Source organism: Dermacentor albipictus, chromosome 3 (assembly GCF_038994185.2).
Source record: "Dermacentor albipictus isolate Rhodes 1998 colony chromosome 3, USDA_Dalb.pri_finalv2, whole genome shotgun sequence".
NCBI lineage: Eukaryota > Metazoa > Arthropoda > Arachnida > Ixodida > Ixodidae > Dermacentor > Dermacentor albipictus.
The window spans coordinates 101,504,086-101,519,910 of NC_091823.1; the positions used below are offsets into that span (position 1 = coordinate 101,504,086).

Genomic DNA, 15,825 nt, shown 5'->3' on the forward strand with positions numbered 1-15,825 from the left:
TGCCCATAATCTGCATAATGTCGGTGCAACTCGATAGAATAGAAGTGGTTCGTTCCTCCCACCATGGCTTGCTTGCACTCATTTCATAGTGAAAACACAACATTTCCAACTTGTCCTACTTTAGCCGCCCTTATTCATCGCAGTGAATTTTACACGTGCAGTGTTTATCAACTCTTACATTGCCAAACATAGTTTTTCTTTTAAGAAGTGAGAAGCAGCTCGCAATGCAAAAAAGGACGGTGAATAATCTTCCAAATGTATTCGCTCGCCAAACTCTAATTGTTTTCTGCAGTTCATTAAAGTGAAGCTTTCTTAGCGTACCCTGCCTCGCTTGACGTGGCTGCTGCTTTTGTCTGTTGCTGTCTGCTGTATGCTAATTGGATATTGACACGTGTACTTGTTTATCTTTATCCGGTGACCATGTTTCATGGCTTAAGAAATGTTATCGCACAGCTCAGGACGCACCTGCACATGTCGGAAGCTTCTCGAAAGTTGTCGATGGCTCTATGCGCTGTCTGTTGTCCCCGAACCTTGTGCATTCAGATTTCATCGCGCCGCGCGAATGGTGTAGAACTTTCTGGAAGACACGCGGGCACCAACGATCAATCTAGATCCTTCGATGACTGATACATAAAAGCCGACGCGCCGGACCCGTGATAACATTTTCGAGGATCACCGACTGTGTTCGTCGCTGTCGCCGTTCTTCGAGTGCATCCTGTTTTTGAGGGCACAAGTTAGCCCAATAAGGATTTAGTTTCGCTATTTACAGTTTTGCTACTGTGTTCGACACAACCACTACCACGTGGCAAGATAATTGCAGATATCGGCCCGAATGGTATATGTGCGCCGAATGCATGTAACAGCGAACGACCATCTATAATCCCTGTATACTGACCGACAAACGAACCAGTAAGCTCACCTCTGTTCTGTGTATTAAGAAACAATAATCCTACATAAAACGCGAACATTTATGGTCGGCTCAGAGGTACCTCAAAGCACGCCGACTTCTGAATGAAATAGCGGATTACATTCAACAGATTACTTGATTTATAGTTTATTTTAGGTAGTTTAGCCATTCGGTATCTGCCGCGGGTTGTGGGCCAGTTCTTGCTCGATCCTTCAGAACGGATATGTCCCACTGCGATGCAAGAGGTACGGAATGTATAAGTGCAGATGGACATGCGTTGTACGTCTCTGTGCACACACCATCGACACTATTCTACCATCAACATATGGCATGCACTGTCTTAGTCTTCGTGACATTGTTGCGTTGCGTATCGCAGTATATATCCCTCTTTTTTTGGTGTTCGCATGTCGGCCTACCCAGTTAGCGGTGCAACACATAAACATATGACTTGCGTGAGATTAAAGTTGGGACCTTTGCTGTGGACAAACATAAACAGTGCGTGAGATTACACGTTGCACGAAATGAAAGTAAATACAACTGTACGCATTGCCGTTAGCCATGTATCATTTATTTAAACGCTTGCCTAAAGCTTCGCTTCACATAATTTTTCACGTTTGCGTTGGATCGGCATAATTTTTATTTTCCTCGTGGGAGACGCGGCGCGTTGTTTTAATGTCGTGACCATCTAGTCAGATGAAGTGCTTCAATGTCATTGTCGCTCCAATATATAAACATTGTGGAGCGTGAGTTTCTGTCCACGTTCCTGCAAGTACCCAGCAAGTAAACTTGCTGATTGACATTTGCGCTTTATATTGCATGCGCTTGGTTGAAAGTACATTGCGATGGGTCCACTTAGCTTTTTTTAATAAAGAAAAAGAAAGGAATGTCTGAACACATCTGCGCAAAACTGAACGCTCTGCGAACTAACATTGCTACACTGCCGCAGTTACACCAGCAGTAAATAGCACTTAATCAGCATAAATATCCGTTAATATAATGTAAACAATCCAACTGTGTTGCAGAAAAACTTACGGCAGAACTCATCTCCCGATGGCTGTTGAAAGTAATGCGAATAGCACTCGAGCAATATAGCGACAGAGCGCATTCCTGAAGGGACCTTTATTTAACACGTGTAGTGATAATTCTGCCACCCGATGGGCAGAACTGACGCAGTCCCGAAACGAGAGAATACCAACCTTGCCATTCTTCGCTCTGAGATTTTCGTTGTTTCGACTATATGCCACATGTTCCGATATCGCCCCGCGATATCGTCCGAAGAATAAATTATATGGATGGGATGACAAAGATGGCCTAACAACAACGACATGACGACAATGAGATGTCCATTCCTAAATCATGACGATTCTGCAACAGCAGCGTGATGACGACATGAGGACAATGAGATAACGATAACTGCATAACTAATAACGTCATGACGCATGATGGCGTCATGACGACCGCATGACGGGAGCCGGTTGACAAAGCTGGAATAACGACGATGCAACGACCACGACGTCATCATGACCATAAGCTCATATCGAGTGGCTCAGACTATTAGACCACTTGGGCTTCTGAGAGCCGGGTAGAAGATTTGACGACGACGGTAAGACGAGAATAAGATCCCCAAGCTAGAATAACCTACGATGGAACGACCACCTCAACATCACGACCAAGAGCACACACCTAGAGGCCCAAGCAAGTAGGCAACATTGACCAGTGGGTCTGCGCAAGAGGCTGGCTAGATAGATAGATAGATAGATAGATAGATAGATAGATAGATAGATAGATAGATAGATAGATAGATAGATAGATAGATAGATAGATAGATAGATAGATAGATAGATAGATAGAAATAGTACAAGCCCCACGCATTGTGAGAATCAGCTGCATGCAAATTACTTTGCAGGTAGCTGGCGATGCCACATTTTTGGAGCTCCCCAAACGGTTAACGGGTGGAGAAAAGCGTCTGTGTGACGGCAGTAGCTGTGTGTGTGTGCGTGTGTACGTGTGTGCGCGCATGCGTGTGTGTGGTGTGTGTGCGTGCGTGCGTGTGTGTGTGCGTGTGTACGTGTGTACGTGTGAGCGTGCGTACGTGTGCGTGGGTGTGGGTGTGTGCGTGTGTATGTGTGTACATGTGTGCGTGCGTGTGTGTGTGTGTAAGTGTGTGTGCGTGAATGCGTGCGTGCGTGCGTGTGCGTGTGTGTGCGTGCGTGTGACGTGAGTAGCAGCTAGACGACGACGAGTGTACGCTCGTATCACGCCGAAGGCATGAATTGTGCTCCGACCGTTTTATTCTAGTTCACGACATGCCGGCTGCTTCGTCTTGCGTAGACCCTCGACAGTCGTAAATCACAAAGACACGAAAGGTATTGCCACCTGCTACGAGGTGTTATACAATCTTACGTACCTATGTCTATCTCACGTGATCTATATTGAAACAAAAAAAAAATCTGGCACGACGTCTCCAAGCTTTAGCTGTGATGAACGAAGAATGCGAAGAAATGCTGGAAACGTGAGATGCCAGCTGTACACAGATGCCAGCTGTACCGCAAAAAATACGAAGTGTGTGTCGCCTGTGGCCGACTCGGACATCGCGCTGACGTGTGCCCAGACCCGACGAACGTCAAGTGCCGGGGCTGCGGCCTCGAGAACCCGTCAAGTGACCACAGGTGTGAGCTGAAATGCCAGCTGTGCGGCAAAGGCCACGCCCTAGGAGATCCCAAGTGCCGAGAACTCTTCCGCACTCCCTACGAAGTTAAGAAGCGACAGTGGGAGAAGATGGGACAAGCAACGACGACTGGTGGGGGACATCAGAGTCGACAACGCGAACCCAAAGAGGGAAAAGACTTCAAGTTCCGCGAGGACTCTTTCCCAAAACTGGAAGCAAATCAGAGCAGACCATCGCCGCCGCCCAAAGGACGCTCCGGTTCCCGTGCCAGGAGCCAGTCCAGGGGGCGCTCGAGCTCAAGGGACCCTGCCAACCCATGGAGACGAGGTAGGAGCAAGGAGCGTAAGGGTGTGAATTTCGCGGGCAAGGTCTCCCAGGAAAATAATCAGAGGGATAAACGGGACGAGGAAATTGAGAAATTAAAGAAAATGGTCGAAAAATTAACGGGGATAGTCGATTCGCAACGGTCCGAAATCCAAAACTTAAAGAAATCACAGAGGCAGGCAACCCCTCCTCCGCAACAACCCATTAGACAGATGACCCCCCCAGCGGCACGTCAACAGCCGCAAGGAGAGGATAAGATGGTCACAGAGGCGTCCCTCCCGCCACCAACGAAACGCAAAATTCGAGACGCCGACCCTATTCAGGCTATAGAAAAAAGGGTCGAAAATTTGGTAAGATTAGAGGCCAAGATGAATGAATTTATGAACCATATCAACATCCAAATTCAAACTGTCCTTGGGGCAGTTCAGAAACAGGCCGAGGAATGCCAAAGGCTAAGGAATGAGATGGTCGCCATGAACGGGTGGCAACAGAATATGGAGCAGATCGTCACGCAACTGCAAAATGGCCAGGCGCGCAAATGAAAATCAAATCTGGCATTGGAACTGTCGCGGCTTCCGGCGCAAGCGGTCGATTCTGCAACAGTACCTTCCGCTATTAGATGAGACTCCGTTGGCGATTGCCCTCCAGGAAACTGGAGGACCCGCAAAACTGTCAGGTTATCAGGCATTTCATAGTGGCAGGGGGGAGAAATCCTCGGTCACAACACTCGTGAAAAGAAATATCGCGGCCATTGAACACGATTTAGAGTCGAGAGAGATCGAGAACGTGTTTGTCGAAATTATAACCGGAAAACAGAAGGACCCTAGTTTATTCCTTCTAAATTTATACAGCTCACCCAGGCAAAGGAAGGTGAGGTTCAGGGCTCTGCTTCGCAAGGCCCTCAAAATTTCAAGCAACCAGCCACTGTTGATAGTGGGGGACTTTAATGCACATCACCAGGAATGGGGGTACCCGCACCAATGCCCGAAAGGCAGACAGCTGTGGGAAGATACGCATGACATAGGGCTCACTCTGCACACGGACCCTGAGAGTCCAACGAGGGTGGGCAATAGCGTTAGTAAGGATACATCTCCAGATCTAACATTCTCGAAAAACATTAAAGATCTAGAATGGCATAATTCGGATCAAAATTTTGGCAGCGACCACTACATAATTGTTTCCATACTGAAAGTGGGCCTTCAAACGCGCAGGGCTCGCGCGCCGGCCGTCGTTGAATGGGATAACTTTAGAGATATCAGGAGAGCGCAGGAACTGGGGCCCATCAGAAACATCGAGGAATGGACGACGGCGCTCAAATCGGACGTTAGAAGGACGACAAAAACGCTCGAAGGGGATAACGCCCCGGAGATAGCGGACAGCCGTCTTCTGCATATGTGGGAAGCTAAGCAAAGCATGGAACGTCGTCTCAAAAATCAGAAATGGAACCGCAACCTCAGAAGAAGGATTGCTAGGCACAATAAGGAAATCGAAGATTATACTTTTACATTGTGCGAACAAAATTGGGCCAACAAGTGTGACGAAATGGAGGGGAGCATGCACCTCTCCAAGACGTGGAACATCCTCCGGCATTTGTTGGACCCTGCAAGCTCGAAAACTCAATCCGGTATAAGATTGGCAAAAGCTAGGCACGCGTTCGTAGGGAACGATGATTATTTCATGAAGAAATTAATTGAGACGTTCGTGGGGGAAACATCGCGAACTCCACTACCCGACTATGGTGGAGCGCCTAACGAGGCGTTGGACGCCCCCATCACAGAAGCGGAAGTGCGAGCAGAGATTGTAAGACTCAGAACGAAGTCGGCTCCAGGCCCTGACGGGGTAACGAACAAAATGCTCAGAAACTTAGACGATGATTCCATTAGCTATCTAACGAAGTACATGCAGGAATGTTGGGAAAAAGGCGAGCTCCCACAACAGTGGAAGACGGCAAGCATTACTTTAATACAAAAACCCGGGAAGCCTCCGCAATTTGAAAACTTACGGCCAATTTCCTTAACTTCATGCGTGGGGAAATTGATGGAGCACGTCGTCCAGACCAGACTGATGGGCTTCATGGAGCAGGGCGATCTGTGGCCACATGAGATGGTCGGGTTCCGACCTCAATTGTGTACCCAGGACGTCATGCTCCAAATCAAACATGATATAATAGACTCAAGGTATAAAGATGCAAGAGCAATTCTGGGACTGGACCTCACGAAGGCTTTTGACAACGTAAAGCATGAGGCGGTCCTGGAAGGGCTGAACAAGATTAATGTAGGTACCAGGACATATCGATACATCAGGGACTTCCTGACGGGAAGAACTGCTTGCATGAGGTTCCAAACGCTGGAATCCCCCACAATTGAGCTAGGGAGTAAGGGTACGCCCCAAGGATCAGTGCTGTCTCCCCTACTCTTCAACGTGGCTATGCGAGAACTCCCCGAGCAATTGGCAAAGCTCGAGGGATTAAAATTTAGTATATATGCGGATGATATCACCCTCTGGGTCAACCGGGGAAGTGATTCAGCCGTCGAAAGCCTGCTCCAGGCCGCCACCGACATCATAGTCGATTACGCGGCCGAGAGAGGCCTAGCATGCTCGCCGCAGAAATCAGAATTGTTTATATACAATCCGAAACACTTAAGGTGCAAGGCACCATCGGAGATCAAAATTAAGGTGGCGGGTAAAGAGGTACCAATAGTAGAGCAAATTAGAATCTTGGGCCTGATTCTCCAGTCACACGGCTACAATGGCGAGACCCTCAAGAGGCTGCAGAATCACGCATTACAGACCCTGAGCCTAATTAGGCGGGTGGCCAGCAGAGGTCGAGGGCTAAAGGAAAAAAATTATTTAAGCTAATACAGGCGTACATATTCAGCCGGGTGAGCTATGCAACGCCATATCTCGATTTGAAAGTTGTGGAAAGAGAAAAGATTGATTCTCTAATGAGAAAATGCGTAAAACGAGCGCTGGGACTGCCCATGTGTACATCAACAGAGAGACTGATGGCTCTAGGAGTGCACAACACATGGGCAGAACTGGCGGAAGCGGTGCGAACCTCTCAAATTGAGAGACTTAGCACCACGAAGACAGGAAGAGCCATATTGTCCAAAGTTGGAATAAACCCGGACAGAGGCCCCACCCAAAAGGTGGAAGTAGATAGGGAAATTAGAAAAAATCTGATTATCCCCCCTCTGCCAAAAAACATGCACCCGGAACATAACAAAGACAGGAGGCATAAACGAGCCGAAGCATTAAAAATTAGATTCGGTAATATCTCGGAGCATGAGGTGGCCTATGTAGATGCGGCGGGAGGTAGCGGCAGTTTTACGGTGGCAACGGCTGTCAGCGGCCGGGGTATTCCCGTGACTGCTGTCACTCTGCGCGGGCGCAACATAGAAGTTGCCGAGGAAATTGCGATCGCATTAGCTTGCGCTGGAACGGACGCGAAATTTGTGATCAGTGACAGCAAAACTGCCATACAAAATTTTAGCAAGGGAAGGATCTCGCCCTTAGCGGCCAGAATCCTAGGCCAGAAAAAGCTAGATAGAAAAATTCAAATAATTTGGACTCCGGCGCATGAAGCCGTCCCCGGCAACGAGGCGGCCCACGAGCTGGCTCGAGATCTCTACCGCCGAGCCGCTACAGGGCCCCTCGATGACCGAGGGAGCGGAGAGCGCATGCTAAAATATGGGGAGATCACGCAGCATTATAGATTGGCTCGTAGACTGGTATCCCCGCCAGACCCAAAATTAAACAACACACAAGCAGTCGCGTGGAGACGACTACAAACTTATACATATCCGCACCCGGTTATGGCGAACCACATGTTCCCCGAGGCCAGGAGCGATAAGTGTAATCTTTGTGGGGCGAGAGGGACCCTCGACCACATAATATGGGAATGTCCGTACTCTCCCGGGGGAACGCACAAAATAGATAGTAGAGACACCTGGGAGACCCTGCTGCGCAGCTCGGACCCTGAGCTCCAGCTCCGGCTCGTCCAACTGGCCGAAGAGGCTGCTGGGACCCAAGACCTCCCAGCCTGCATCTGAGGCGGCGGCACTAGCCCCCTGACCTGTGCGTCGGGGGGTGGGTAGATCACCTTTTTCCGTTGGACATTAAAGTTTATTCTATCTATCTATCTGGAAACGTGACGCACGTGCCAAGTATCTCAGAGGCATTTGGTGCCGAAGGCATTTGGCCTTAAAGAGACGAAGAGCCGGCTTGGCAGGCTAGATTTATGCGTAGATGGTTGTATTATGTGATTATTCACACATAGGAAATGCCTTCTCTCCTCGACAGCATTTCGCGTTCGAGGATGGCATTTCAGAATCGTGACCTAGACTAGAAGGCCGCAAGGATGTATTTTCATGAAAGCATTAATGGAATTTTACTAATCTGTCGCTTTAAAAACCCAGTATCTAAGGTATGATCATAATTCATATAGAACAGTTCATTGGGCTAAGGAATTACTCTTTGGTAAATGATGCTTTTCATTTTAAAAAGACAGTCGTTTGATATTTCTAAGTCAAGTAGATGATGTTAGTAATAATGGCAACTGATTAATCTAATCAAATAACTTCATGGCTGTGGCTAAGAACATTATAACGTTTTTCCTAAATAATAAGATTGGGTAAATGAAAAAAACTTGCAATCCTTCTTCCAAAACTTGGCGCGATCCTTCGGACAGCCACTAACTCCTGAGCGTATATGAGAAAGTAATAAAGCCATTGCGGTAAAATCTGTAATTAACTTACCCCCGTTAACGACTGTCACGTAACGTTTCAAACGTCAACCTTTCGTGTCCTCGAACACAATTCTCCAGAGAGCGCATTTCCCCAGCGTCACCACTGCCTAATTAAATTCACGCCAAGCGACAGGTCGAAGTGCCAACGTCTTCCCCAAAGGAGGATTAAAGCATGACGGGTGTTGGGAAGCGTTTTGAGGAGCTGGAACTTTCGGTTAACTTCATACCGTGTTGGTACCAAAACGTGTCTCCTTCAATGACAGTTCAGAGCACGCAAAATGTCGCTGACGTTTCCAGACACTTCCACTCTCTTGCTGCAAATAACATGTAAATTACACGAGGAATATGTTTCTTTACTGCAGCTTTCGCTACAAGGACATCCGAGGCTCCTTATGCTTCAATTCTTGTTCAAACTGTCAAGTTGTTCAAGCTCCCCAAGCCTGTTATCGGTTACGGTACAAGCTGTCAATTAACGAGCTGTGTTCTACATGAACGCACGAGAGCTGTTTTATATTTTCCTGTCAGTATTTCAGCAAGCGCCAAGTGTACTTGCCCGGCATGCCGGGCGTTCGTTTAACGTCTACAGAAGCCACAAGAGTAACAGTATTTTTTGCACGTGTCAATGGTAATATAATAAACATTTATCTTGTAAGACCCATTCCTCAAAGCATTTTGTTATCGTTGTTCTTGTAGCCCCTTGGCCCGCATTTTGTAAAGGGTGGGTTCAATTATTTCAGTTTATTTCTTATTGTGCATTCTACAGAGTGGCTTAGTTCAGTACTACCAGAGACGCAGCTTCGAGCAACCCAATGGTGACAGGTAAAATCATGGAGAACGAACTAAACTGTTTCAAAATAAGGACTCTGGCTTACTTTTCTCTGAGTTGATCGTCGCAGCATATTAGCTCACACACTTTATTTCTCAGTCTTTTTACTACCTTCCCTCATTGTAACAAAGTTAAGAAAAGCTTTCTGCAATACTGAAGGAAATGCAGTCGATAAGTCGCTGTTGCAGTATCTGCACGAAATGGGCCTCCACGCTTGCATAAAATTGAATTCCCACATTATGCCACGTGGCCAACGAGACGCGAAAGAAAGAGTAAGCTAAAAGATTCTCCGACACAAGTACGACGACTAATCAGCTTTAGAGCCTGAAAAGTTCCCCTTGGCACGAAGTAATATTTTTTTCGTAAGCCTTATGAGTGCACCGGCATATTCATTATTAGTTTTTTTTTATTATCGAATAGTGGTTTTACTGTGGCATTGATATGAAAGAGGCACTTCCGAGCGCATGTAATATACAACATGAAATTGTTCGCGTGCTAGATGCACATCTGAGTGCTGTTTCCGAAATATGGACTCACATAATTACGTTCCATGAGCGTGCTTACGATATATGAATGACCTAAACCTCGAATAAGAAACCCTCGTGGATTTGTTCTAAGGTGGCACCTACGAATTTACTTTCCAAGCCAATGTTTATACTGAGCCCGCCGGGCTTAGCGACCAATTTCAGAGGCATAACTGGTGCGTGCTCCAGCCACAACGATTTCGACGAATCTCTGAAAAATTATTGTCAGGCACAAAGCCACAATGGCCTGGGTTCAGGCCATATGTCTTCGCTGGTAGATGGCTTTGCTTGAAGTCATCATGGCGGCCATTTTTGGGTGCAAGAAGACTGAGAAGTTGTGTGAGCGTAAAACGTGATAGCATGGCGCGGCCTTGCCCAGAGTGACAAATCGGTAAAAGTGACAATGCGATGGAAAAAGATTATTGTCACAATGCGAAACAATGAACGCGTGATAATAGGGTGAACTGGCTGTCACAGGGATTATCAGGACCGGGTACTAGCACGGCGAGATTCCGCTTCCACGACGTCACGTGAAAACTATCTATAAATGAGGTGATGCACTAACACAGAAAAAAAGAACGGAACTTTTTTGACTTGAACAATGTTTAGGTCGCATGAGCAATTTATCTGTCCTTGAAAGTTTTCAAAATGAACACGGTACGTCAGAGCATCACACCTATAAAAATAAGGTCGGGTTTAAAGCAGATATAACAAACCTGGAAGGAACAAAAAATTTAGAACGATATGGCAAGTATAAGTATTACCGTGGAAGGTCAAGCGGGTAATTTTTTCAATAGGGTGTCGCGAAGTTCAGGAGAAACGACAGCGATATAGTAGACAGTTCGAGCTGATCTACTGAACCGCATGCGTAGTTTTACCTGCAATATCTCCTAGTAGTAGGCCAGCCAAGCCATATTCCCTCCATGCGTCTTCATGGCCTTCAACGTGTTTAGCTTTGTCATCAACTTGAGCTCCGTAAGACCTGTATGAGAGTTCCTTGTCGAACACAATAAAACAGGCTACTTGTTTGCCCTCGCAAGAAGACTTAAACCAAATTTCAGGCTGTTTATCTGCACTGAGTCGCTATTCGTCACGAGGTACCGGCCCTTGATAACTATTACCCACACGGACAGAATACCTACCACATTGCAAAATGTCATAAATACCGCAAGAGGAACCATTTTTCGTATTCAAATAGAAATGAACAAAAGCACAAATTATGGACTCTAGGAAAATATGTCGCGGCTAAATTCAAAATGCTTTTTGTTCGTAAGGTATCATCGCTATTGGCCAGCCGCCTTCCCTAATAAAATGTCCAGCATCAGGATTGATTGGAATTAGCTCGGACTAGCAATTCCAGCCCGAAGAAATTTTTGTGAATACAAACCCAACTACACGAAGACGTTTCATCCCACTCATACTACTGTAATAACATACAAGTTTATGGCTATTAAGTAATGGGCGACTTATATTCGAATACGTGTCTTTATGGCGACATTTTGTCACAACTTCTTCCAGAAATTCAGGCGAAGATGTGACTGTCTTGCCGTTGTGAGGAAGGCCATTTATGCAGTTGTGTGCTGTTCTTGACAGAAAGAAAACGAAGCAGGGAAATTAGTGGAGCGGGCACGTGGGCGAACAGCCTGACGAGGGTGACAAGTGCGCTGAGATATTCTTTATGTCAAGGGACATGATGAGGTTGTCCAAGGAAAGAATGTGAGGCGACGAGAAAATGTTGACGCGGCGCGAAAAGAGAGTGCTTTCTAGCAAAACGGTGATCTTGAGGATGAACTCTTGATGCCACGCAAGTATTAGTGATGAATTAACATTTTAGTCCAATCAGGCAAAAATTCAAGGTTGTTGATAAAATTTGTTTGGTGTGGGTTGCGTATCGAAGTTGCCTATTGCCGTTTTCATCCCACGAGGAATTTGTGCGTGAACAGCTTTACGTCTAGCATTTCCACGCGAGAAGCCGCAGTCAACCTGACCCGCACTCAGTGCTGTATCGAAATATCGTGCGTACATGCGTGGTCCTTGGCTGGCATGAAAACTGTCACCGATATCTGGAGACGCGGCTCAGTGCTGTGGTAGCCCACTGTGGTTTATCTGACAAGTGCAATGAGGCCGACCGTGCATTCTTCTTGTAGAGGAGAAGGAATGATCGAAGACGGTTTTTAACGTGATAGCGGTGAGGTGCTCGCGTCGCAGAAAATCCCATCTGTCGAGGCGGCATCCGACGGCGTACCGCGTCGGACGCCGCCACGACAGAAAGAATATCGAACCAAATTCCGAATCCCGCTTACCACATTCCTATACCAGCCCTGACCTCACGATAGTGCAAAATTGTGAAGATGCGCAATGGATAAACACCCTAAACCATTTAGGCAGCGACCGTTACATCATCAGCACCACAATTCGGACTGGGCAAATCAAACGACACATAGGAATAGGCAAAATTACTGACTGGGTGAAATACCGCCGGATGCAAAGCCGACACAGCGTCGAAATCGAGGATTTAAGTAAATGGTGTGAAAGTTTAAGAACACAAAAGGATGAAGTCACAAAAGAACTAGCCCGCACATGTGAGATACCTGAGATGGACCCTCACTTACTGTATCTCTGGGAGGCACGCAAAGGACTAACAGAAAGAATGAAGTGACAGTCACAGAACCGGAAGCTAAAAGTACGCATTGCAGAAATCACCCGCAAAGCGGAAGAGTACGCAACGCAACTAGCTGCGTCCAATTGGGAACGCTTCTGTGACTCCCTCAATGACACACTGAGTACCGCAAAAACTTGGCGCATACTAAGAGCAATTATGGAACCAACCAAAACGAAGAACGAGGGCTGTAAAGCGGTGGAACGGCTAATCCGTACGTACCCGGGGACGGAAAAAGAACTCAAAGAAGAATCATATAACAAGTGCCTCGGAACAGACCCATCTCCCGCACCCTGTGAGACGAAATAGGGGGGGGGGGCGCCTCACTTTGAACTCGATGAACCCATCTCCATCGAAGAAGTTACAGCTGCCATAGCGAAAATGACCCGGAACACAGAGGAAGGCAAAGACCGGGTAACTAACTACATGATTAGAAACCTAAGCGATGAGGCTTTAGAGGCATATACTGCCTTTATAAATGAACATTAGCAACAGGGTGTTATTCCAAGGAAGTGGAAGCACGCTCAAATAGTTTTAATTCGCAAGCCTGGCAAGAAATTAGCAATTAGTAACCTTAGACCAATCTCCCTAACTTCCTTTGTGAGGAAACTATTTGAAAGAATTGTGAACCCTAAATTGCAAAACCACTTAGAGGACAATGAAATCATTCCAGACACTATGTTTGGATTCAGACCCAAGCTCTCAACTCAAGACATCCTCCTACAGTTGAAGGAAGAAGTCCTAACAAATATACCAAGATCAAGCGAACACGTTGTCATGGCCATCGACATAAAGGGCGCTTTTGATAACGTAAGCCACCAAGGAATACTCGATGGCCTGGCTGAAACAAACTGCGGAGAGCAGATATACAACTATGTTCGCAGCTTTTTAAATCAGCGAACTGCTGAGATTAAATTTGGCGCAGTAGAAATCAAGACCTTCAAGGCACCCAACATGGGCACTCCCCAGGGCGCAGTGATCTCACCAACGCTATTTAACGTGGCGATGATAGGCCTTGCAATGAAACTACAAGCCATCCCGGGTATCCAGCATGCCCTATATGCGGATGATATTACAGTCTGGTGTGTCACCGGGTCGCTACGTGAAAAAGAAGAACGATTACAAGCAGCTGCCTGTGAAATCAAGACATACGTGCGAGCCAGAGGGCTGCAATGCGCGTCAGAGAAATCTGAGATCATACGAGTCTGGAGAGGGAAAGGGACTCGTAACGTCCCGACGGACCCTGCCCTTAAACTGGAAATCAGACTTGGCAATGATGCAATACCTGAGAAGACCACAATCCGTGTACTAGGCATGTCGCTACAATCAAATCAACACTGCCAACACGGGCTTAACCTCATCAGGACGACAACACAACAAGTCTCAAGAATGATAAAGCGGGTAGCCACTAAAAGGACGGGGATGAAGGAATTAGACACCCTTCACCTTATCAGAAGTCTGGTCGTTAGCCGCTTCATTTACAGCTTGCCGTATTACGAGCTAACGAAAACAGAGAGGGATGCGATCAATTCGTGCTTACGGAAAGCATACAAGATCGCCCTACAAATTCCGCAATGCGCCTCAACCGAAAAACTCAGGTCTCTCGGAATTCATAATACATTCGAAGAACTGGCAGAAGCTCAACTGGTAAAGAAACAGACTTGCAAAAACGACCATGGGTAGGAAACTCCTTGGCAGACTCGGGTATCACGAGTTCCTAAAAAAACACAACCAAGCTAAACTCATCCCCACAATAATCAGAAACAGCAACAAAGTGGCGCCAATGCACAGAAATATGGACCCAACTCTACAGGCAGGCAGGCAGAAGAGAAGCCAGAGCTGCATACATTGAGAAAACGCATGGCGACAAATTAAACTCCCGCTTCGTGGACGCGGCAAGATACCCAGGCAGCCAGAAAAGAACGGTAGCTGCTGTCACTGACTATTTGGGCGGAGAGATCATTAGCGCCTCCACTCGCAACACCACTATCGTGGAAGCAGAAGAAATCGCAATAGCCCTTGCTATCAAAGCGACGGAACCAAACCAACAACAAATAACCATCCTATCAGACTCTCAAGCGGCACGCAGAAGCTGCCTCAGGGGACGAGTATGCACCGCAGCCTATAGAATTATGCGAGATATAAAACCCCGAGCCAGATTTAACCTTATATGGGTACCCAGTCATGAGGGAATCAAGGGAAACGAAGAGGCTGACAGAATAGCTCGTACGCATGCTACACACCACGGGTGCTCACAGGACGCCTCTGAAGACCTGATCCCGATTGACCAGAACTACTCTGCAATTTTAAACTACCACAGACGAAATAGAATGAAACCACCACCCCCAGATAAGAACCTCAGTAAGGAAGAACAGGTTATATGGAGAAAGCTGCAAACGTATACGTATAACAACCTGGACATTCTCCATAAAAGTCACCCTGAAAGATATGCGGACACATGCCCATGGTGCGGAGCCACGCCAACCTTAGACCACATCTCATGGGCATGCACGGCGTATGCACAAAAGACAAACACAGAAATTACGGATCATACACAATGGAAGGCGGCACTGTCCAGCACACAGGAAGAGGTCCAAAGGGCCATCATCCGACAAGTAAGACGGCGTGCGGAAGCCAGTGGGGCCCTTGTCTAGGGGCTCCAACCATTGAGCGTTTTCTACTTCAATAAGGCTGTTCTGTATATCTATCCATACCTTGTCTTTAAAACCGATGAAGACGCAAATTAACCATGGAGTCAACGTTTCGACAAGTAGACTTGTCTTAGCTCATCGTCTTGAATTTCGATATCCCACCTTCCCCCGGTTTCCCTGGAATTCTTTACAACGTTATTCCTCGGAATTTTGAGCATGGCAGCCTACAAATATATATATATATATATATATATATATATATATATATATATATATATATATATATATATATATATATATATATATATATATATATATATATAATGGAGAAAAACACTGACAGCTCATGTCCTTTATCTTAGTTCTTTTCAGACTTAAATATTCAATGTACGAAATAATAACAGGAGATCGACCCGCGCAAAAGGCCGCCTTTCTACCAGAAAGCTCGCCTTAGTGCATAGCGTTTGCAGCCAGCGTTTCGCGGTAAACGTTACGGGTACATAAGCTGCAGTTGCCGGG

General features: G+C 46.6%; 1 protein-coding gene across 1 annotated transcript in view; it reads left to right on the top strand.

Moving 5' to 3' along the window:
• The window catches only part of LOC139057731 (uncharacterized), a 101,674-nt gene that overhangs the window by 71,687 nt on the left and 14,162 nt on the right, over nucleotides 1–15,825 (top strand). The window contains exon 3 of the mRNA XM_070536479.1: nucleotides 3,519–3,707. Coding sequence (XP_070392580.1) covers nucleotides 3,519–3,707 — 189 coding nt within the window. The remainder of the gene's footprint in view (nucleotides 1–3,518; nucleotides 3,708–15,825) is intronic.